Source organism: Molothrus ater, chromosome 3 (assembly GCF_012460135.2).
Source record: "Molothrus ater isolate BHLD 08-10-18 breed brown headed cowbird chromosome 3, BPBGC_Mater_1.1, whole genome shotgun sequence".
NCBI lineage: Eukaryota > Metazoa > Chordata > Aves > Passeriformes > Icteridae > Molothrus > Molothrus ater.
The window spans coordinates 36,674,110-36,699,776 of NC_050480.2; the positions used below are offsets into that span (position 1 = coordinate 36,674,110).

Sequence of the window (25,667 nt, forward strand, 5' to 3'; positions counted from 1 at the left end):
GAAACATTAAGTAGGTAGAATTTTTGCTGCCGCTTCAGAGAATTAGACTTTGTAGTAATGTAGTGTTGGATGACTTGTATAAGGTGTAAGGTTAATATTTTCTCCCTTCTCCCTTGTGACTACTTTGAATGTTCATTTTCAGTAATTATTACCTTTAATCTCTTTTAAGTAATGGTTTTTAGTAAAGGTGAATGTTATATATATATATATATATATATATATATATATATATATATATATATATAAATTGTCAACTTCTTTTCTGCACCAACATTTGAAGGACGTTACCAGAAAAAAGCCACAAACAACTCTGTACTTAATGCAGCAAAAGATGACTTTATACTAAAATGGAAGAGATGGGTTTCAGTTGCTTGGTCTTTGCACCTGACAGAACTTTGAATGTAGTGTCTTTTTTTTTAGTGCAGTTCAGTTTGGTATTTGTATGCAGACAGAGTTGTTAGTATTTTGTTAATCTTTATTGTTTCTGTTACTTGACTCTGTGTTTATGTGTATACTTCTAAGTCTCTGGACATACTTTGGTTTCTATTGTTGCTTAAACAGTGTCTAAAACACATCTAAAATGTGCTTTCTGGATTCTTCCACTGTATATATTTTAATGCTCATTTCATCCTAAATATGTGTAAATCTTTATACATATTCCTGGTCTTAATGTTTTCTAAAACATGTTTGATTCCTCTGCAGGCTCTGATACTTTATCAGGGCTCTAGGCATTATAGAGTCCATTCTGTATAGAAGCTGTACATTTTCATTCTTGTCAAGATGGATCCTATTTCTAACTTAGTATATGAGATCAGATATTATTTTAATAGAATGTATTTAAGCTTGTGTACCCTGTTTGTTGTTTATTCAACTGGCTGCAATTTGGAGTATGGTTTTTTGTAAACTCTCAATAAATGGCTTAGAGTTTTTCTTGAGGTTTTTATAAGAAGTATTTGAAATATTTCAGCTTGGGCCTGCAGAAGATTAAGATTAGTCAGATTGAACAATAAAAGTTAAGGTGTGTGGTACTAAGCCCTAATGTCATTTACTGTTATCCTTGATGCTAGAAAAGAATATTGCAAGTTTATTCACTTTGGCTATGTAATTCTTGCTTATAGACTAGTTATTTAATCTTTTTATAGGAACTGAATTTCCCTAAACTATATGTGCATCACCATGAGGATTGTATTTCTTAAGGGTTTTTTTGTACTGTGGAAGTGTAGTATTTTCATGATCTGTTTGTTAATGAAAGCTTCTTGTGTAAAGATCTTCAGCTCTGATGCTATTCTGGTGCTATATGTTCCTTTGAAAGAGAGTAAAAAGAAGACATTAATATTCCATTTAAGAAGATATGTTTGTAAATATGTGTTTTAATTTTCTGCTAGATTATGAGAGTTTAAAAGGTTTTTTTATACTTTTTAGGCAGTAGTTTTATCATTTTTCATTACCTTACTTTAATTACTGGTAATGTTTTTCTCCCTTTTGTAGTGATGTTATTTAAATTTGGCTGAAGAAAAACCTAGAAAATGCTAGCTATGTCTACTGTATGAATGAAGGATATTCAGATGTCCTAGTTAGCAGCTGAGAAATGAGAATAAGAGTAAAGCAAACTTGATCTGAAACAAATCTTATCCTTAAATGATAACTAGTGTGTTGCTATCTTTAGGAGCTACACATTCTGCAGTCCAACTTTTCTTTCTAAATTAAACTCCAGAGTACCTCTATGTACAGCCTTACTTAGAATGTTATCACAAGGTATATAGCTTAGATTTCTAGGATGTTTATTTCATAGAGTCTCAATTATTTTCTCTAATTAGAAAAGTAATTTTATTTAAATGGAATCTTAATTTAAATGAAAAATAAGTCTATTATTAAAAAAAACAACCAAAAATCCTCAAAAGAACAAGCCAGCTTGATGTCTATATTTCATTTTCCTTTTTTAAACAGTTTAAATTTAAAAGCTACCAAAATTCAAGTTACTTTTTTGGTACTTTGGCTTAGTTTAGATTGTGACATTTTTTAAATATTGCATTCATTTACAATGTGGAGTTTTATGTTAATATATGCATTATGTATTTGAAAAGGAATGAGATTATGTACCTGATGTAGCTTAGTGTACACTTGTTTTTCTAGATAATGTCATAAACATAAAGTAAGTGGTTTTGTTCATTCCAAAGGTTCCATAGTTGTTTTTCCTGAGGTTGATGATCCTTAAAAAAAAAAGTTAACATAAAAATCTTCCAATGATGTAAACTTGAAACTTGTGTGGTTGACTTGCCAGCTAATAGACTTTTACCTTTTAAAAACACACTTTTGTGCATGCTATTTTAAACAAATCCAAAAGCCTAAAGATTTTAAGGTTCCTTTTCATGATACCTATTTTTTGTTACAGTTTTCAGAATTTCCAGATCCCATGTTGTGTTCAGATTATGTGCAGTTACTAAATTTCCCACCTTGTTGCGAGCAAAAATGCAGTGCTGTATCATGGGAGGAGTTGAAATCCATGGATTTGCCATCTTTTGAACCAGCATTCTTGGTTCTCTGCCGGGTCCTGCTCAATGTTATCCATGAATGTCTCAAGCTGAGGTTGGAACAAAGACCTGCTGGGGAACCATCTCTTTTGAGTATTAAACAGGTTTGCTTCAATTTCTTTTTTAATATGTATTTCCTATTTGAAATATTTTGTCATTTCATTAGGATATGGCGTCAGTTTAAAGAGGATTAGTGCAAGAAATTACAATGTATAATTATGTAATAAGTTTTGTAAATAGTCTTGTATTTCATATGGAGATCTGCTTTTTGCATAATAAATAACTAGTCATGTATAGCTCTGTGATTTAGGCTTCCATATCAAAACTGGTGATTGAAAATATTATGACCCAACAGAAATAGATGATATTGATTCCATTTGCATTATAAGCTATATAATCTATTCTAGCACATCTTCCTCTGTTTAGGTTTCTTAGGCACTATAAGTAGTTTTAAGGGTCTGTATTTCTCTTTTTTCTTTGATTTGATTTTTTCTCTTGTGAATGCAAGACATCTGCTAACATGCAGTAGTCACATAGTGAAAGTTAATTGAGAAGAAAAATGAAATTAAAAAAAATCTTCCCTAGCCTAGTGTATTATTTTCTGTGGGTAGTGACCCAAGACTGTCAGTCTTGTCACTGTTTGAGAGTATTGTATAAAGATGTATTTTCTGGAGGCTGTCAGGTACAATGAAGGCTGTTCAGATTAATGCCAATTTTCAAACTATAGCCTAGGACCTCCTAAATTCATCTGATGTCCCTGCATCCTGGCAAGCATAACCAAATTGCGGTTTTATCAGATGATCTCTGGGAGTAAACATCTAAATAAGTTCTTGGACTGATTATGATCTCACATCCCAGTTACTTGCTGATCCTAAATCTGTTGCTATGTTACTTTGTGGACCCAAATAAATTTGTCCTCTCTTGCTTCCTGCCCTATGCTCTCCCTTGTTCTCCCCATTGATTGAAGCCTACAATTTCAGCCTTAAGAGTCACAGAGTGATCTGCTGCATAGCATAATCTGTTGTTAAGCACAATGTACCCTTCAGAGATGGGGGTGATTTTGTTTTTTCCCCCTTAACATTTTGTGTGCTCCTTGTGGACTCCAAGTTCAGTAAAAATTACACTTTCCTCCTGGAAAACAATATGTTTGTACCAGACTGTTTTGGTGGTGGATATTGCCTTACTAATGACATTGAAAACATGAATTCAACTCAGTAAATGCTTCCTGTCCCACACAATACTTCTGAATAGGCAAAGGAGCTGTGGAGGATGTTTTGCAAATAGGTCTGTTTGTTTCCTGAAAAATTACAATTCCTAAAGTCTTCATGAAGCTGAAGAGTCCAGCAGTCTCTGTTATTCTGCAAGTCCACAGAGTATTACAGAATTACAGAGAAGAGTGGGTTAGAGATTCTCTGGTCCAACCTTCTGGAAGCTGGTTCCTACAATTAGATTGATCCCCAAATTAGGTTGTTTTATTATCATGTGGGAGCATTGCTAGCAGGTTGAGGGAGGTGATCCTGCCCCTCTACTCAAGCCCTAGTGAGGTGCATCAGGACTGCTGTGTCCACTTCTGAGCTCCTCAGTACAAGGGAGACATGGAGCTCCTGGACTGGCTCCAGTGGAGGACAAAGATGATTAGGGACTTGGAACATCTCTCCTGTGAGGAAAGGCTGAGGGAGCTGGGCCTGTTCAGCCTGGAGAAGAGACAGCTGAGAGGGGACCTCATCAATGTCCTGCATCACACTCTCTAGCTCTCAGAAGCTGACCATCTGAAATATGATCAACTCACCTGTCTTCAGTCATGCTGCTCTCCTGGCCACTGGGCAGGGATGCAAAACTTGTACGCAAGACAGCTGAACCATCTTAACTGCAGACATAAGATTTTTCAGTTCTTTCAAGATATTATTCATGAAGGAGAGCTGATGCTACAGCACAGCGTTCTGGAAGTGGCACTGCTCCATTTCCTTCTGTTAGATGGTCTTGATTGTTCTTTATATGCAAGTAGCACAGCAGAGTCTGTTTTTGGTAGTGATTGACCTAGTGAATCTTATTTGAGGCATGGAGATCTTTAAGTGTCTCTTACTTTTTGGTACCATTGGAAATATGTAGCAGTACTGTGTGAATGTATCAGGTATGATAGTCTTGTTACTCAACTTTTTCAAGGTGACATTAAATTTTTGTATTACTAGCAAGTCAATTGTATTAAAAAATTAATATGATTTTCAATAAAAAGTATATACACGAAAAGAAAACTAACACAGATTATATGCTTCTTACAATGTGCCTTTTCTCCTGTTCTTTCTTGCTGCCTTCCTCCTTTTTGTCCATGTTTCACTTTCAATACTAGCTTTTGTAATCCTGATAATCCTGTATTATTTGAGAGAGCTGTTCTCTTTTAATGACAGTTTACTACCTGAACAGTTCAAGATGGTTTTTAAATTCAGCATTCATGTTGAGAGGTGGATGTGTGTATGTGCATGTGGGTTATTTCTGTTTGGTTGTTAAATTTTTTATTGTTTGTCTTGCCCCACCTGCTTTGAGAAAATAATTTGTTGTATAAACTACCTAAACAAAAAGCAACCCATCAAACCAATAGTGATAATATTTTCAGTTTAAGCTGTATATTCTTTCATGTGCTCATTGTACACCAAAATTGTACAATGTTTAGCCACTGCCTCATGAATTTCATTTTCAAAAGTTGACACTAAGATTAACTCTACTGTTTTTTTGTGAATTCTATATTCTATTACTCAATAGCATACCCCTGTAGAAGAGACTTATTTAAATAAACTCAATTTTTAATGAAGCTTTTCAAGTTTATTTTGGAATGGATGTACATTGAAGGGAAAAAATAACCCCATCGGTTAACAGAAAGTACACCGCATGTGATTGAGTGGATTGACGAAGGACATTAATTTTAAAGTATATGACATATTAGGGATATAAAAGTGTCCATTTGGATTTCTACCTTATAAAAAATTACTTTTTTTACCCTTTACACCTAACTTGGTAAATTTAAAACTGTAGAATTCAGACTATTGTCCTTGTTTCCTCTGCACATCAAGGAGTGCAATACAATGTGTTCTGGTCTGTAAAGGATTCCAGAGACTCTTGTCATACTAATAACATTCTTGTATGTTTTCTGCTTTTGTGCCATTATAATTTCTCATACATTGAGTCCACTCTGTTGATATATTACTTTGCCAGGAGAGCCATTATAGAAGATTTTAAAAAGCATATTAATTCCAGCAATTCCATTCCCTCTGACCCTCAGAAAAGAATCAGTTTGTCAAACTTGAAGACTGATGATGATCTCAGAATACACACTTAGCACTCAAAGGGCTTCTGAAGGACCGGCATTAACATGTTAGTGTAGGTTTGAAATGATCCTTGCTCCTGTGTACTCCTGTACTGTGGTTGTGCATGTCTCTTGAAATAGATAAAGACTAAGCTTTCAGGGAGAGGTGACAGCTCTTCCAAAGGCAACCCCTTCTGCAGTTGAAAAGAGAACTTTTCTCATATTAGCATTGCCCAGGGAAGCAACAAAAAAACATTCATAATTTTCAGTCTGATACGGATTTTGGAATTGAGGGCACCTGCCCAGGAGATTGACAGTGAATTCACTGTAGTAAAACATTTCTCTAAGCATATGTTAAACAAATGGTGTGTTTTTCCTGACTTGCTTCTATTGAAAGTGGTGATTTTGTGACTGTGAGCCCTTTTGGCCCTTTTCAAAACTAATTATCCAGTAAGCTGCTTGCTGTGGCATTGTGCAGGGAGTAAGTCTGAAACATCTGCCTCCACCTCCATTTACACTGATGTGCCAATAATGGGATTGCAATAATCCTGGAAAACTAGTGACATCTTTCCTGCAGATGTGTAGAGGAACAGTATTTGTTTCAAAAAGCTGTAGGAATTATTTAGTGGTAAACTAACATTTAGACAAAGTGGGCTGACAAGGGGTGAATTTAAGAGTAATGTCTTGACTGATGGCAGTTTTGGGGTTTTTCTCTTGCAGCTAGTGAGAGAGTGTAAAGAAGTTCTGAAGGGTGGACTCTTAATGAAGCAATATTACCAGTTCATGTTACGGGAAGTGTTAGATGACTTACAGAAGATTGATTGCAACATTGATGCTTTTGAAGAGGATTTGCATAAAATGTTAATGGTAAGCTTCAAAAAAGAGCATTCAACTAGGTGTATTGATCTGAATACTGCTAATAGAAATCTGGTATCCCTTTTAGGGGTGGTTGCCTTTTTCTTTTTTTTTCCTTTTCCTGCTTTGATACAATTTTATTGTTTTAATGGACTTGTAAAGGTAACACAAGCCAGTGCTGTTTTAGCAATACTGGGTTTTGTTCTGTGGTACAATATACTTGTAAATTGCCTGTATTTACCAAAAATGGTTCATATATAGAACTGTAAATTCCATAAGTTTGAACTAAAATTTTAGTAACCTTTAAAATATTGAATAAAATATTATTTTTTGCTAACATTGTATCTTTATCTATTGGCATTGCATTAATGCATAATTGGTACCTTAGTTTTAATTTGTATTCATTGTTGCAATTAGTTAAAGCAGTCTTTTTAAGAAAACCACTTGGCCTCTGAAAGATAAGGGTTGGAACTGGAGGATCCTTAAGGTCCCTTTCAACCCAAAATATTCCGTGATTCTATGATCTTGGCATTTTTACAGTGTAGTCTGAAAATACCTGAAACCAGTAGAAAGTATCTTAACCATTTTTTGAGGAGAGATATTATGGATTATTGAACTGAAACAAAAGGTAATTTTTTGCATTCAATATGATCCTGAAGGGCAGATGGTTAAAGAAATATTGAATTTACCTGGATTTTTTATATTGGTTTAAAACAATAGTAATTAAATAAAGGTGAGAGATAAGACTTGATACAAAGGAACAGCAAGTGTAGTGTAGAATCTCAGAGACCTTTTCATGCCACTTATCCGTATCCAGGAGGATATGTTCAGATAAAACCTTTTGACATAATCCAGTTAATAAAAGGCTTAGAGACCTGTTTTTCAGCAGTTTAGGCTTTAAAACCTCTGGCTACTGTGAGTATTCACTAATACAATGGTAAATAGCAGCACAGCAAGCAAGGTGGTCAATATTTTCAGGAAGGTATTGTGGAGACATAGTACTTAATACTTGCTGAGCCATAAATTCCACCTTTTGTGTGAAAACATGGAGCTCATTTTCAGTTGGAGCAAATGAAAATTATTGTAGAAATACCTTCTAAAAATTGTATAATACTGAGTTTGTCTGTTGATTTGAGAACTTCTAGTCCTTAACACCTTGTGTAACAATTTCTGTTTAAATTATCTGTGTCCTTGTTCAGGTTTACTTTGATTATATGAGAAGCTGGATCCAAATGTTGCAGCAGTTACCTCAAGCATCTCATAGTTTAAAAAATCTGTTAGAGGAGGAATGGAATTTCACCAAAGAAATAACTCCTTATATAAGAGGAGGTGAAGCTCAAGCTGGAAAACTATTTTGGTAGGTTTTATTTAATACCTCTGCTTATGGTGTTGTTTTATACCTGAGGGGTATTCAAGTCAGCAGTTGTTTGGGGTTCCCAGATGGGACTTCCTGAGATGTCATTAAGCAGCTGTTAGTCTTTGTGAATGTATGGATTATTGGAGTGGCCATAGGTGTAGTAGGTGCAGGTGGCTTCTGTGGGCCCCAGGGTGCTGCCTATTTCTGTGCATGAACATGGAAACAGCTCTCTTGCATAAGAAGGAAGAAGTATAAGATGCCATGCTACCTCAATAAAACTCTGAAGTTCCACCATTTCTGTTGCTACAGTGATATTGCAGGAATGCTGCTGAAGTCTACAGGAATATTTTTAGATTCTGGACTACAAGACAGTTGCGATGAATTTTGGGCCAGTGCTGATGACAGTACGGCATCAGATGAAATCAGGTATTAAACCTTTTGGCTTAATAATTACAAAACACTTATATATGTTTCTCTGCCTCTGACAGATGCATATGTATTTTATTCCTTAGAATGCAAACTTGCATTCTGTATCACTGTACTTCTGTCTGCGGTAGTAATGAATCATCATTTTGTTTTTTTTGAAGCCTAGTAACCTTCTCTGTAATTAAGGCTATGAGATGTTTTTATGTAATGATATTTGAATTAGATTTTTATATTCTGACCAAAAATGTACCTACACAAGTTCAATTTATTTGTCAGCTGCTTGTAAATATTTACGTTCTTCTATTAACATATCTGTAAATAATTATTTTCTAATGGCTGTGTAAGTGTAATGTGATTTATTAAAACATTGTAATTTAATTTCTACCAATTTTTCAGGAGGTCTGTTATAGAGACCAGCAGAGCACTGAAAGAGCTGTTCCATGAAGCTAGAGAAAGGGCCTCCAAGGCTCTTGGTTTTGCTAAAATGCTGAGGAAGGTAAGTTAACAGTCTCCTCTTATTTATATGCATTTAAGAAATTTAGTCTGAAAGCATATTCCTTTGTTTTGTCATTATTTGTAGGACCTTGAAATAGCAGCAGAATTTGCATTGTCAGCCCCTGTGCGAGATCTTCTGAATGCTCTGAAAACAAAAGAGTATGTGAAGGTAAATTCACATAGGTAATGAAGTTTAGAGGCATGAAAGTGAACGGAGTATGCTCAGCAAAATGTCAAATATTGGCATGTTCTAGTGTTTTAAGGGGACATCTATATTTCAACATTTAAAGTGTTGTGTATTTAATATTGAATTGTGGTAGTCAAATTCTGTACTTGTGCTTGTATGAGTGAGAATGCTAGTCTATGCTTTGGGAAATCAGTGCCTTAATTCCTTTTTTTTCCAAAGATTCTCTTTGTGACTGAGGAAAAACCTTTCTGTTTAATAACACTTAGCAGTGAGTGCTATGAAACAAATGCTTGCAAATCTATAAGGTGAATGGATACATGTTTGAGTAGATAATCTCAGACTATAGATCTGTGTTTTGCTTTTATAAAGCAACAGTATTATAGAGGAGGTCTGCTTTACCAAGCTTCCTAGAGAGTACTAAGGACATGAGAAATGCAGGGACTGTGCTCTGTTCCAGGGTAACTGTTGCTAGAAAAGTGTTATACAGCAAAAGTAAGTTAAGCTCTTGCTGATCTGTGTTTACTGCAGTGTAAAGTTCCACATTTGTGGTTCTGTGAAATTCCGTAAAAATTCAGCTTCAGCAGTTCAAATGTATTTGGATTTGTGGTTCTTTTTTGTCCTTCCATGCATTTAATGTATATTTCACAGTTGGGATATAATGCACTAACTTTTTAATGACATAATGCTTGTTAGATTTATGTAAATGTTTGCTGAATACAGAAATCGTTGAAGGGGACACAAACAAATTCATAGGAGAGAAGTTCATAAAGGATTGTAAATACATGGATAAAACAACTGGCTCAGCAGGGCCCTGGTCTGTGAATTGTTTGAGATGGAAAATAGCCAGGGAAATCAGTATATGTTTATTTAAAAAAATATTGTCTCCCAAGTGTGTAGTCTTGGCTGCTTCAAGACACCATATTACTTTTACTAGACCTTTGAAAGACTGTATCTTTTTCTTATGTACATTTCTCGAAGAAAAAATTGTGTCTTGAGTTTGACACATCTGTTATACATGGGTTAAATGACACATATTTTGATAATGAACACTTTATATATTGGCCCTCTAATATCCATGTAGGGAGCTTAAATTTTTAACAGCCTTTTCAGGCAAATGCTCATTAGTTTTGGGAATCTAATTTACCTTTCAGTAACAGCCATTAATATTCTGCAGATTATAGTCCCTTTAGTTATAAAATATGTCTGCCTCGTGGTAGAACTGCTGAGTGCAGTGTTTTGTCTTAGCTTGGTAACATGACACTCTGAAAAGAGAGAATTTAACTCCACTGTGAGTCACTACCTCATGTCAAGTCAAGATATTGGCTATTTTACAATCTGCTTCTGATGCCTAACTTGGTTGAAGTATTGCTACCAATGTGACAGATATATTTGGAAGTAGTTTCTAAGTGGTAGGAGTAGTATTTTATTAAAAGAGAATCCTCTAACTTGACTTATTCTGGCTTTTATGAAAGTAGAAGAATAATTGATACTTTTTTAGACAGATTTTTGTTTACTCGTGTCTTTTGTAGTCACTGAGAAATGTATGAATTCTGAAGGAATTTTTCTTTTAATACTCCACTCTTTGTTGACTAATTTACTTTTTAAAATATGTATATATATATGTTATACTCTACATATGTCTTTTATACATACTATATATGTATGCATATGTGTATATGCATACATATATAGTATATATGTGAAACTGGACTTCTTTTGTTACAAAATTCATTTAGGAGAATATGTAGAAGGATTAGCTTGAAATACACAGAAAGAAATGGCTGAAAATGATGATCCACTGGATTTTAAAGAGATAATTTATAATGTATTTTGACTTTCAGTGCAAAACTAGCTGAAGGTATCATTTTAGTATGTATGTTGTACAGCCCTTTAGGATGGAGATTCTTCCTGTTGCTTAAATGATAGTACCTATTTTATCTTTTATTTGCCATAAAGACAATGAGATTCACTCACTCAGTGTATTTCTTATCTGCAGGTACAAATTCCCGGACTGGAGAGTTTACAAGTGTTCGTACCAGGCAGTATTGCAGGGGAAAAGGCTGTGATTCTGCAGCTCCTCAATGCAGCTGCTGGGAAGGATTGCTCCAAGGATTCAGATGAGCTTACATATGAGGCCTACTTGCTGATGACCAAACACAGTGACAAAGACCATGAATTAGATGACAGCTGGAGTGCATGGGAGGGTCAGCCAGTCAAAGTAGTGCCACAGGTAGAAACTGTTGATACGCTGCGCACCATGCAGGTGGGTGTGGTCTTATTCCCCCACTCTTTGTTACCTCTACACCTCTATGAATGCTTATTCTGTCAGATTAACTGGAGTGATTCAAGTGAAGCATGTGTCCTTTTATAGGTAATAGAAAGTTAAATTCAGGAATGAGTTTGATTCTTTGTTGTGTTAAATGCAAATATTAAATGGATTGTAGCATTTCCTGACAGGATTGGTCTCTACAAATGTGCCTTTTTCAGAGTTGTACTTGTATAATAGTACAAAAAAAATAGAGATACTTTTAATGTCTAGTTGGGTGTTCAGCAGTGTGGATAAGACTTGAAAACAGAACATTAAGAATTAATCAGTCTCCAAGAACATGTGATGGTTGTGAACTTTCCACACACTGAGGCATGAAACCAATTGCTCTTGATCTTGGATGAATTGTGACATTTAATGTTAAATTTCTCTGGAAGTTACTGGATGTTGGACAGTTCTGCAGGAAGAAATGTTTCCAGTCATACTTTGCTTCTTCCCAAGCCAGCAGGGTTTCCCTGCCAGCAGTTCTGCTGCACTCTGACTGAGCCAGCTCCCTTCCCCTTGTGTTCTCATGTCCTTAATGTTAAGCTGTATGAATTTTCCTTTTGGTATGTCATGCAGTTCCTTGGATTCCTACCATAAATGGGCTGTACTGTCCAAGAAGAGAGTGACTTTCCATGTCACTGTGCCTGACCTTTGGCATCCAGAGGGTTCTGGCAATTACAGGCAGTTAAAAAATCACTCCTCTACATACTGCTGCTTTTAATGTGCAAACATATTGTTTCTTGTTTGCCTGTTGTTCCAGTTGAACAATAAAAAAACAGCCTTTGATTAAGTGCTTAGAAGTTCTTCGGACTTCTATCAAAGTTATTATTTCATTCAGAAAATGAAAATAGCAATAGATGAAAATTGGTTTGCTTTCTTCCATATGTAAGTGTACATAAAACACTGTGTGTGTGTGTTTATATGTCTGTAACACTTACTAGGCTTTTTTAAATCCAGGGTTGAAAGATTAGGAAATAAAAAGTCAATCAGAAAGATTCTGTCTTAAAAAAATGCATTTTGATTGCAAAGTAGAGAAAATGTAAGGTGTAAAGTACTCATCAAATGAAAGAATCTCATCAACACTTAAAGAGTTTTGAGCATGAAAATATTCTTGGGGGAGGAGATATTGAAAGTCAGGATGAAGTAGGTCTTGTTTTGTGAGTAACTTGTTGCAGGTGCATTGTCTGTAGTTTGAAATCAGCAGACTTAGTATGGCAGCACCATTCTGTGGCTGTATGCTGTTATAGACTTGTGTGATATCAGAGCTCTGATTTCCAAAACATACCATATAATTTTCGAATTTTGAGCAAATATGGCATGTTAAATCTTTGTCTTTCCCTATTCATTAGTGGGCTTTTGTCCTGAAGTGTGCTGTGTTTCTTGGATAAAACCTCTGTTTATGTTATAGTTGTTATTTCCATCTGCTTTAAGAAAATACCATTATTTTTGCTTAGCTGTTGCTTTTTTTTGTGTGTGTGTGTATAGCTAATCTGAAGATAATTTAATGCAGTGTTTCCCATATTTTCCTGAAGTGAACAGGACCATATTCCCCATGAAAACTTGCTATGGCATTTACCCTAATAGAACTCTGCCTATTGCCAGCATCAAGCTTTTCTGTGTGAATTTAGATTTTAATGAATAGTGACTAGAGGTCTTTCATATATTAGAATTTAAAAAATAACTGACTGGAAACTGGTGATATTGGATATATTTTTACAGAGAGGATTTTCTTTACAAGAAGTAGTGGTGTCTTGTATTCCAGGTTGATAACCTCCTCCTTGTAGTCATTCAGTCTGCCCACCTTGTGAGTCAGAGAAAAGCTTTCCAGCAGTCTATTGAAGGGCTCATATCTCTGCACCAGGAACAGACATCCAGCCAACCAATCATTGCCAAAGCTCTACAGCAGCTAAAGGTAAGCAGGTTTGGAAATTATTTATCAAAACTGATGGTTCTTTGCTTGCTGATAAGTAAAGAAGTGGAAGAAGATTTGATTGCAAAGCTCATGGCATAAAGCTCAAGTTATGTGGCAGTTCTCTATGGACTTTACTTTCAGTACAATTACCACTCTGTTTTTGCAAAAGACTTGTGAGTGTGTTTTTGAGCTATATTGGTGTAATGATTTCTGCATTGAGTAATTGGGAAACAAGTCCATAATGCAGATGAAATACCATAGCAACAGAGTGGCAGCAATATTGAATTGAAAGAAAGTATATGATTTTCTAAAACCAAGTTCTATCAAAATCAATCATCTGCAACAGACAGCTTTTCTTCCTATATTTGAAAATGCAAAAGTGGGTAGTCTCTCTGTTTGTTTTCTTTTGGATTTGGTGTGGGTTTTTAAATCTTTCTTTGCCTGTTTTGTGGGTGTGGTATGGTTTTTTGTTTGTTTGTTTGTTTTGCTTTTGTTTGATGAGTGTTTTCTTTGATGGGTTTGGTTTGTTTGTTTGTTTATTGAGCTCTAAGTGGCAGTATCAAATCCCTGCATTCAATAGAGGCTGTGTCCAGATACCAAGGTGAAAATAGAACCAAAGGCTTGATCATGCTGTAGATAGTAGAACTCATTTTCTCCATTCTTGTCTGTCTGGTTTTGGTTGGATGTTTTTGTTTGTTTTGTGGTTTTTTTGTTGGTTCCCTGCTCACTCTTTTGCTGTCTTTGTTTTTAAAGTTAATCACATGCAAGCAAACTTTATTATAATACTTGAGTTAATTACAGGACTTGCTTCATGCAACTGCTGGAAAATGTTTGTTTTTTCAAGACTGAATGAATTTTTGTGGCATTGTAGTACCTTTTCATTTAAAATAATGTAATTGTTAGATTCATGTTTTCCTTATATTCTATGATTGACAAGACTAAGTAATATTTTGCTGCCCTCCCCATCCCTTTTTGTTGTTACTCAGAATGATGCATTACAGCTATGCAATAAGATAAGCAGTGCTATTGATAGAGTTGATCACATGTTCACATCTGAGTTTGATGCTGAAGTTGATGAATCTGAATCTGCCACTTTGCAGCAATACTACCGGGAAGCCATGATTCAGGGTTATAATTTTGGGTTTGAGGTAAGGAAACAAAAAACAATTGAATTTTCTGGTTTTGCATTGATGCAAATAAGATAACTAATAACTGTGGAAATAAAAGAATTTATGGAACTATTTAATTATTTAGGTTGGAAAAGACCTTTAGCATAATCAATTCCAACTGTTAACTCATCCCCACCAGGTCTGCTACTGAACTATGTCTACATCTACACATCTTTTAAATAACTCCAGGGATGGGGACTCAACCACTTCTGTGGCCTGTTCTAATGCCTAACCACTCTACCAGTGAAGAAATTGTTCCTAATATCCAGTCTAAACCTCCCCTCAATTTAAGGCTGTTTTCTATTGTTCTAACACTTTTTACTTGGGAGAAGAGACTGACACCTACCTATAGCCTCCTTTCAGGTAGTTGTAGAAAATAATAAGGTTCCACCTGAGCTTCCTTTTCTCCAGGCTAAAACAACCCCCCAGCTCCCTGAGCTGCTCCTCACAAGACTTGAGCTCCAGCTTTGTTGTGCTTCCCTGGCCTTGCTCCAACACCTCACTGTGTTTCTTGTAGTGAAGGGCCCAACTCAGTATTTGAGGTGCCACCTCAGCAGTGCCCAGTACCATCACTGCCCCACTCCTGCTGGCCACACTATTGCTGATGCAGGCCAGGATGCCATTGGCCTTCTTGGCCCCCTGGGCACACTCTGGGACATGTCCAGCCAGTTGTCAGCCAGCACCCTCAAGTCTTTTTTCCCCAGGCAACTTTGCAGTCACTCTTCCCCCAGCTTGTAGTGCTACGTGGGATTGTTGTGACTCAAGTGCAGGACCTGGCATTTGGCCATGTTGAACCTCATCCCATTGGCTTTGGTCCAGCAATCCAGCCTGTCCAGGTTCCTCTGCAGGGCCTTCGTGCCCTCCAGCAGATCAGCACTCCCACTCGACTTGGTGTCATCTGTGAATTGACTGAGGGTGCCCTTGATCCCCTGGTCCAGATCCTTGATAGAGACATAAAACAGGACTGGCTCCAAAATTAAGTCCTGGGAAGCCCCAGTAGTGACCAGCTGCCAGAAGGGTGTAGCACCATCCTTAGGCCTGGCAATCCTGCCAGTTTTACACAGCAAACAGTGAACCTCTGTCCAGACCGCGAGCAGACGGCTTCTGTGGAGAATGCTGAGGAAAACAATGTCAAAAGCTTTACTAAAATATGGGTAGATGACATCCACAACCTTTCCCAGATCCACTAAGTGGCTCACATTCTCATACAATGAGGTCAGGTCAGTCAAGTAGAACCTGCTTTTCACAAACCCCTGCTGGCTAGTCCTAATCTCCTGGTTCTCCTGCACTAGATGATCCATAACTTTCTGACTGACAGGTCTGTTGTTTTCTGGATCCTCCTTGCAGTCCTTCATGTAGATGGGCCTCACATTTGGTAATTTCTATTGACTTCCCAGTTTTAGCAGGATATCATAAAAAGTGTTGCCTCAGCAATTTTACTTGAGAATAATTAAAAAGCAACAGATGAATCTGATTGCTGTTAAATTAGCAATGCCTGGAAATCTGAAAAGCTTCTAAGAACTTGATGATTTCAGGTATAGTCTTGTAAGCTCTGCTGCTTGGCAGCATTTTAGATGATATCGGAATCATTAAGGTTGGAAAAGACCTCCAAGATCAAGTCCAACCTTCAAGTGAGTGCCACTCAAGCGAGTGCCATGCTCACTAAACCATATCACAAAGAGCTATATTTTTATAGTACTTCCAAGGATGGTCACTCCACCACCCTGTGGTTTAACTTAACCTTCTCACTGTTTTTCAGCCTAGAATAGCATAATACTGTAACATGAGACATTTCTTCAGAGTTTGTGATGGTTCTTTGATGCAGTACAAGCTTTTGAGTGCTTGCATTAGAGTGCAGGCATTCAAAATGTTGTGTTTCAGATGTTTTAACTGTTTTGCTATTTGATTCCTCTGGGCTTTGTAAAATTTTTTAAAGATTGTGTCATATCCTAATGTACTTCTAGGATAGTCTTATAAGATATAGCTGGTATTTGTTTGATTTTTAAATGCTCATAGATAACTTTTTTATCCCCTAATGTTACTGCAATATAACTGAAAATAAACACTACTTTGCAGTTCAATCTCTGGTTACAGAACCAAGTGTTTTTGTAGGATGTTTCTTCAATGATGTGTACACTGTTAAACATCAGCGTGTGCCTGATGCCCACAGAAGAACACAGTGTGGCTCAGTACTGCCTCTCACTGTATCATATTTTGTATTATACTTTTCTTGATTAATTTTTTGTCTATAAGTAGGCAACTGCTTGCATAAAATAATTTTGTCTAAGAATAGGATGTGACTGTTACCATACTGTAGAGTTTCGTTAGCTTGCAAATACTCCACTGGATATTGTTGTTCTTATTAATATGTGGAAAGTAATCTTCAGTTTCTTACAGTACCATAAAGAAGTTGTTCGTCTGATGTCTGGAGAATTCAGGCAGAAAATTGGAGACAAATATATCAACTTTGCCAGAAAATGGATGAATTATGTGCTAACAAAATGTGAGAGTGGCCGAGGCACTCGACCCAGGTAACAGCCAACTTGTTACTGCTGTGGTAGTTGTTGGTAGAGCTGAAGGGTTGGGCTCAAAAAATTGGGGTAAATGAAGTGACATCTGGCTGGTGGCCAGTCACTAGAGTGTTCTCAGGGCTCAGTTTTAGGGCCAGTTTTTTTCAATGTTTTTATCAGTGACCTGGATACAGGAGTTGTGTACATACTAAATAAGTTTGCCATACTAAATTAGGAGAAGACATTAATTCCCTCAAGGGCACAGAGATTGCACAGAGAGAACTTGGTAGATTATGAGGGCTGCACAATAACCAACCTTATGAAATTTAACAAGGGCAAGTGCCAGATTTTGCAACTGGGGTGCTGTAACTCTGTGTATCCATATAGATCAGAGGCCAAGAGATTGGAGTGCAGCCATTCAGAAAGGGACCTCGGGGTTCTTGTTGATTGTAAGCTTTGAGTCAGCGATGTGCCCAGGTGGTGAAAGGGGCCAACTGTATCCTGGGGTGCCTTAGGCACAACAGATCTAATCAGCTGGATGGAGTGATTGTACCACTGTGTTTGGCACTGGTGCAGCCTCACCTCGAGTACTCTGGGCACTTTTGGGCTCCATAATCTAAGAAGGACATAAAAATATTGCAGCAGGAAGGGCAGTGAAGATGGTGAAAGGACTAAAGGACAAGATGTAATGAGGAGTAATTAAGGATGCTAGGCTAAGGGTAAGGGAAGAGGAAAATGAGTTGCTATATGCAACTTCTTTATGTCTTCTCTGTGGTGACTATTCAAGAGAAAATAGCTTAAAAATGGTTTAAAACCCGCATTTGGGGAGTTTCAGATTGCTATTTAGGAAAAGGTTCTTCACTCAGAGGTGGTCAAATGCTGGGAAAACCTCCCCAGAGAAATGGTCATGGCTCCACGACTGCTGGTGTTCAAGAACCATTTGGACTGTGCTCTTAAATTCTGTGTTGCCCTTTGTGGAGTCAGAAGGTCAATTCTCATGATCTGTGTGTGCCTCTTCCAACTTAGGATATCCTGTGATTCTATTTGTGTTTTGTAGGTTGCAGCTGCTAGTTCAAGTAGGTCAAAGAGGGAGGCAGTGGGGGACAGCAGGTGGCTGAGGACACAACTCATTCCAGCCAAGTTACTTACTTTACTTTGCCAGTCTAGGCCATGAAACCACTGATGCCCAGTCATTACTAATCATATAGCCATGAAATCTTTAGTATCCCTTCAGTCTTGTATCAGAAAGGAGACTTCAGGCAGGGTTTGCAGTGGTTTGGCTTGTTGCTCTGAAACAAATGATGGTTGAGTTGATGATACTGTTTGGAAGATAGCATGTTATGGGTGTAGATACATAGCGTGGTCTGCTCACCTTATTTGGCAGTGTCCTTTCTAAAATCAGTCTTTGTCCCAATAGAACTGGATAAAAGGTAACATTTTTACCTTTTTTATATTAAACGTAATTTCTATATTAGTCTGTTTTTAAATGAGGATTTTATCATATTTTGCAGAGGAGAAATAATTAACTGTTATTTGCTGTTCTTGGATGTAATTGAAACTCTTAATGATGGCTTTGGCCAAAGACTATTTCATTTTCTGTCTTTTTCTTTTACATAGATGGGCAACTCAAGGTTTTGATTTTCTTCAAGCCATTGAGCCAGCATTTATTTCAGCTCTCCCAGAAGATGACTTCTTGGTATGGATAAGTTTTTCTGCTGGTGTTTATTTGTAAATGCTTGTGAAGCTATCAGTATATGTTTTGCATGGATACTTTTTATAAAACAACATCTGAACACAGATGCAGTTCTGAAACAATTGCTGTTGTATATCACTGTTGATGCTGCTATCTCTCCTGCTTGTTAGATTCTGAAAAGAGTAGATTTGTGACCATTGCCACTAATGGTTTCAGTTTGCTGACAAGTTGCTAGTACTGTCTTGGGAGGCCACCTTATCTTGGATCTTGAATAGTTGACAGCAGCTTTCTACAGAGATTTATAGTTGTGATAATCAATTTCTAAATTCAAGCTTCTGAGGCTAACACCCAAAGTTCATCAAAGGATATGAATACAAAATCCCTGTCATTTAAAGATTTTTTAATTTCCAGGTAGTTCCAACATGAAACAGATTTTAGAGCATCTTTCTTTTTTTTATTATGAAAAAAACAGTAGACTAGAGCTGGCTTTATCTACTCTGCTTTTCTCCTTTTCCTGTTCTGAGAACTTATTTCTCATCTTGGTAAATTACTACAGAGAAGTGAAAGCACAGTTGCCACAAAATATTAGAATGCGAGTGTTAGCATTGATTTTTACTTATTTCAAGATGTGTTATGAAATGCCAACCACATTAATCTTGCATAATCCAGAAAATATATAATTTAGTCTTTTTTTTCCACAAGTATTTTTATCAGGAGCTCTCTAGTAAATTATGTGTTAGTCCTGCATTTGTGTTGTTGGGAAAGGGTTGTCTGCCTTAATGACAGAGTTAAGCTGGTATTTGGAATATACTGATAATTTAGCTATAGGAAGTAGCCCCTTAAATTCTTCTGCTTTGACAGAGTTTCTGAAAGAGACTTTGAGGAAGTAAGGGGGAAAGAAAGTGGGGAGCCCAAAACCTTAAGTTTTTTTCAACTTTTTTTCTTTTTTCAACTTTTTTCTTTCTTAAACTGGATTTCAGTTTTGGAGATCATCACTTGAAGCCACTTTGATTAATCTGTATAGCACAGGTCACAATATTTTACCTAGAAATGGCAATGTCAATCCTAATCTCTCAGATACTACATCATGCCATGGAAGAATGATGGTCTATATTTAGAGCTCTATATTTCAAGATAAAATTCTAGCTCAGTCTGCATTGGTAAAATATGCCAGTCTCAAGCTCAATACTTCTTTAGTTTTATAATTCTCTTCTTTCTTAGTCCTTGAAGTTCCTGGTCTTCACTAAGTTTTTGAATTTCTGGAACAAATTTTGGCTACACTGAGTGAACTGGCATATAGGAGTGACCTTCATAGCAGCTTTACCAGAGAACATAATTTTACTACTTTGTGAAGATGCATTATATTCCTGCTGTTCTGGCCAGTAAATTGAACCGCAGGAAGATTTGAAAACTTGTCCAGGATTACATACTCATTTAATAGTACACCTAATAATTTGTCTCAGATTGTCTGAGGCCCAGTTCAGTGATTTTAACTTTTAAAATTTCTTTCATAAAAGTTTTGATAACTTCATGGGTAGATAAGGAAAGCATTTCTTTTAATATGCAGAGCTTTATATTTTTTGTTTTAATAGAATTTCATCTTGAGATTCAGGGCCATCATATTCTCACTCAATTTTTTTAGGTTTTTTCTTGGGATGTGGAGGGTAAGAGCAGAAAAGGTTGTTACAATTTTTCCAGGAAATGTGATTTTAGTTATATTAACAATGAACGTTAAGTTCCAATACCTTTATATTTTGAAATATTCTTTATGGTATGCTACTGTTCAGTTCTTACAGTTATGTAATTTTGACAAGGACAAAAGACAAGAGAAAGCCAAGACTTCTAGCTTTAAAAAATCAGTTAAGTCAAAATGCTAATGTGGATCCAGAAGTTTAATATAATATGTAGAGTATTGGGGTACTTACTGACAGATTGCATACACACTTGAAAAATGTAATTTTGTTACTGTGAGCTTTGTCATATGACCATCAACTTTCTTGTAACAAAACATCACAACTTTTTATGTTTGTCTTTCCTAGAGTTTACAAGCTCTGATGAATGAGTGCATTGGCCATGTTATTGGAAAACCTCACAGTCCTGTTACAGGTTTGTACCTTGGTAAGGCAGAAGTTACTGGCATTTGTTCTGGAGCTTTGCTGCTGCTGTTACAGAATTTTGATTGTAAAGTGCTTTTAAAATGCGAGAAATACCAATAAAAGTATTTTCAATCTATTTGTGATTGTTGATGTGAAACCATTATTCCCGATAAAGTGTAAATATGTGGTAGTTTTACCCAAGAAATTTCAAAGCTTTACAAATTTATTTTATCTCATTTTATCCTTCCTGTGAAGTCCTGCAAATCTTATAGGAAAGGGCTGTGTTGTTTAAAGCTTGGGTAAAGAAGTGATTTTAACTTTAAGAAGGCAGTTACAGCTCCCTCTCCCAGACTTTCATTGTGGCACTGCAGCTATTTACACTTTGGCACTGCACATGTTTTTGCTTCTAATGGATTTTATATTATCAAGTACACATGATATACATTATACATGGGAGCTGTGCAAAACAGTTCTCTGCTATAAAATATGGCATAATGTAAAATACATTTTTATAGATATGCGTTGATATCATTAGAGTGAAATCAACATATTTGATGATGCATCTTGAGAAAATAATGTTTTGCCTGCTGTGTGTGCCTTTTACTCATTTCTTTCTCAGCACTATTTCTGTCTTTCTCCTCTCAACTCCATTGACTCATTTACTTTTCAAAATACTTTGTCATCTTTTTATCTTTCTCCTGGTGCCCACGTCTTGGGTGGGTTTGATGATAGAAGACATGAGGGGAGGGTAATCTGCCCCCAGCAGAGGAGGTTTTCCAGTTTTTCAGGAAAGCTTGTTTTGATAACATTTTGATGAGAAAGTCTTATAGCTGACAAACCCTTTGCAGTGAAAGTCAGTCAAAAAAGCATAGTCTAAAATCAAATTTAGCTAAATTCTGTACAGTGATTTAAAACCTGTATATTCACATTCAGTACTGCTGTTGAGAGGGAGGCCTGTTTTAGGTAGATCACCAGCATGATGATCCCAAATTATAAATGTTACTCTTATAAGTGTTACTGCAGATCACACAAACTAAATTGCTTGACAGCTTTTGTCTCAGAGGCATGGGGAGGAGGTGACACAGATAAGTGGTGCAGACTTCAACAGGCAGTCTGAAACTTTAATACATGTGAAATTTAACGTAGACTGTATCCTGGCTGCAGATACTGCAGATACCCACTCCTATCTCCTGATTAGAAGAAAAAGAAGACTTCCTAGTTACATTTGCATACCACTTTGAAGGACTTAAACCTACTGTGGTCTTTACTCCTTTTCCCAAAAGCTGAGAATCCAGTTGTGTTCATGCTGCTGCCTCTAGACACATAGCTGTGTGTCTCCTGATGTTTTATCCTGTCTTTTTGCTTTGTGAAACAGCTGATGTCTACCTGGCTGGGGCAGGAGCTGCCTTCTGGGTCTCCTGCTAGTGTGTTTGCCAGTTACAGGCAGGACAACCAACATCTGGCCCTGCCATCTTTTGCTTGCCCTAGTAGTGCAAACAAGGCAGAAATGTAGCTCCCTGAGAGGAACGTAGCCTGGTAGAAAGTACTGACTCATGGTTTGGTGGGCAACCAGCTGTCTTGAGATGTGACTGCCACAGTGTTTTTCTTATTATATAAGGAGGAGTTGGGGGCAGATGATGCAGACTGCTTTTGGAGGCACTGAATTAGTTAGGCATAAAAATAGTGACTACCCATTTGGGTTTTGTCCTGTCCATTTGTGCCACTTCCTTGGGGCAGACTGTCATGGGGGCATTAGTTTGGATAGAACTGTCATATATGGGTTTTTTTCCACAGCCTAATTTGCTTTCTGTTATTGTCTGAGAAAGCCTAATTCTTATGGAAAGGAACATAATATTGCTGTTTGTTAATTATTATTTGGTTAATATTTATTTGGCAATAAGATTAATTTGTGAAGTAGAAGCAATGAAGTTTTTATGAAGTATGTACACATTTTCTAATTGCTAGTTTTTGACTATCTGTAGAATTTTCATTATTTTATGGATGAGTTAAGTAATACAAAAATATTAAAAGTATTAATACATACGATTGATTTATTCAAACTTGGAATAATATGTATTTTTATTAAAGGATAAAATACGTGCCAGTTCACACTTAACTCTGTATATAGGAATTTGTTTTAATATTATGTCTTGAAATGCCCCTTAAGAGAGTTTTTCTGACATCTGAGTAAATGTGATCTGTTTTTATGTTTGCAGCTGTTCATCGAAACAGTCCCCGTCCTGTAAAAGTGCCTCGGTGCCATAGTGATCCACCAAATCCTCATCTCATCATCCCCACACCTGAAGGCTTCAGGTATTGAGCATTAGTACAGCATTTTAAACTATTTTGTCCTTTTTTTGGCTATGCTGAATGTCAGTAAGTGGAATACCTTTTCCTTCCCTTTGGGGGCAAAGCAGATAGAAAAAATTAGCATGTATGTGATCGAGAATTTATTGATGTGCTTTTAAGGACAATACAAATTTCCTTTTCTTGATGCTTGGCCACCCCCCCTTTCTGTTGGTGCATGGGTTCTCACTTTGAAGTCATTCTTATCCCCTTTATCTTTCCTGAAACCAATGTTTCAATGTAAAAAGCTTTAATTCAGTGAAAACTGCTCATTAACAAGACTTTTATTTCCTTCCACACTTTGAATGCCTGCTGAAGTTCCTGTGGCAGTGCTTTCTGGAATTTACATACATGGAAGATAAAAATGTAGCATTCTGAGATATGGTGGCATTTCTGCATCATTACCAACCTACTATGGATAAGCTTAAAACAGTGGATCTTTTCTCCTGCCTTTGAAAGAGTTGACATGAGAATTATTGCAAAAATAGTATAAAAAATGTCGAAATAAACGTCGCCATGCATAATTTTACACAGAGGGCCCTTTTTTTCCAAGAATATGATGACAGTGAGAAACTCTACAACTGACTTTTTTTTCAGAAGCCACTTAGCTTTGGCAGAAACTAGTAGTATTCTAAAGATTAGAAGATTTTTATTTTGAGTATTATTATTATTGTATACATTAGCAGCTACAATCTTCTGAGACCCAGAGCTATTCCACATAAAAATCTTTATGTAATTGAAAATCTTCTGAAATCAGGCATCATTATACGCACTTCAATATTTTGTTTCTAAAACAAACTTTCAACTCCATACATTCATTTTTTTAACCGTTTCCTGAAGTTTTTCTTCTTGCCACAGCACGCGGAGCGTCCCTTGCGATGCGCGGAGCCATGGCAGTGTTGCTGTGAGTCGCCCCGCTCCCGTGGGCAGCGACTCAGCCCAGCCCAAAGCTCTCAGCAGTGCCAATGAGACCAGGTAGCTGTGCTCCGTGCCGTAGCACACTCATCCTCCCTGCATCACCCACATAACTGCTCCCACGTACATCCTAATAGATTGTTTGCACCTTCCCTCCATCGTCTCTTCCACTGGCTCCTTCATTCATGTTCCACTTGGGCAAAGTCACGTGTCTTAGAAATCGATGATGAGACCACTTTCAGATTCAAAAAGCCTGAACATGTGGTAGTTAAAGCATGCAGTTCTGATGTAGATTACAGATTTGCTCAGTAAAATGTCCTTGCAATGAACATATGCCAGTCAGCTCATTGGTATAACTGTAGTAAATAATTAGTACTGACAACTAACACTTAGAATCCTAGAATCGCTTCTACTAAGATAACTGCAAGATACAACTAAGGACAAGGATTTTCATTTTTTTCATGTTAGCTAGCAGTTTTGGTATTGTTATTGTCTGTCATATTTTGAATACAAGTATTTTGAAATACTGTCTAGTGGCAAATGTAAAATTCAACACATGAGAATTTTTAAAAATAATTTCTTGCTACTCCTTTGGCTTCATAGGGTGATGCAGATAAACTTGATATGAAAGAAACTATTCTTGCATCAGGATATGTAACAGAAATGACTTCTGTATCATCAAAAGAGACTTTTTTTTGACAGACCTACGTTAGTTTCATTCTTGTTTTTTGATGTTTCATTTGGCTGTTATAATTTCAGACTGTTGGTATTTCTTCTCATATTACAAGTCAGACCACTGACATATGTCCCAACTTCGTTTACCTTTTTTTTCCCCTGCACCCTTGACTGTGAAAAGCCTGCTCTTAACACAGTGGTTTGTCTTAGGGTTTAAAAATACGTTTTTAGATTCTTATTTCTACTGCAGGTTACTGAAAGTTCTTTGGGATAGAAATTCATATGAAAGGATACACACACCTGACTACATCACAAAGCTGGTAGAGAAAAAAAAGAGGTGATGAAGGAACAATAGATTGATGGTGATCAAACCAAACTTGGATATAACTTCATTATGAATTGTTTTGTAATAAATAATTTCTGGTTGTGAGCCAGCAGACCATCATAGTTTGATTTGTTATCAGATGCATGGCACAAGCATGCATTAAGCTGTTAAGAGGGAAGTAAATTGCCGCTTTTTATATACAATCTTTTCTGTAAGATTTTTATTTTTATTGCAAGATGTGACTTGCACCTTTTACAGTAGCCTCCAGATGTATAGCTTATGAATCTAGGCCTTTTTCTGGTTGAAAATACATCTTGAAATTTTTGTCATTCAAACATAGACACTATTTATCCTTTATGCTTCTGTTTTAAGCCCCCTCAGAAAAAAGACAGAGTAGGCAGTAGTCTGCAGCATTGGAATAGCCCTTTCAAATAAGTAACATGGTAGAAAATATTCACTAAGAGGTTCTGGCAGCTTTATAAGCTGACAGTGGGAGAGAAAATTAGTGTTTTTCAAAGACTTGTATTTTTCTTAGAGTTCTCAGCTTTTTTTCTGAAACCATTTTT

The 25,667-nt window shown here is 36.6% G+C and overlaps 1 protein-coding gene across 1 annotated transcript in view; it reads left to right on the forward strand.

The window, feature by feature from the left end:
* MAP3K4 (mitogen-activated protein kinase kinase kinase 4) overlaps positions 1-25,667 on the forward strand; it is a 63,295-nt gene that overhangs the window by 18,699 nt on the left and 18,929 nt on the right. The window contains 14 exon segments of the mRNA XM_036379918.1: positions 2,393-2,635; positions 6,550-6,696; positions 7,884-8,041; positions 8,351-8,467; positions 8,864-8,963; positions 9,048-9,131; positions 11,146-11,412; positions 13,223-13,372; positions 14,359-14,520; positions 16,939-17,072; positions 18,669-18,747; positions 20,784-20,862; positions 23,057-23,153; positions 24,045-24,161. Of these exon segments, the coding sequence (XP_036235811.1) occupies positions 2,393-2,635; positions 6,550-6,696; positions 7,884-8,041; positions 8,351-8,467; positions 8,864-8,963; positions 9,048-9,131; positions 11,146-11,412; positions 13,223-13,372; positions 14,359-14,520; positions 16,939-17,072; positions 18,669-18,747; positions 20,784-20,862; positions 23,057-23,153; positions 24,045-24,161 (1,934 nt within the window).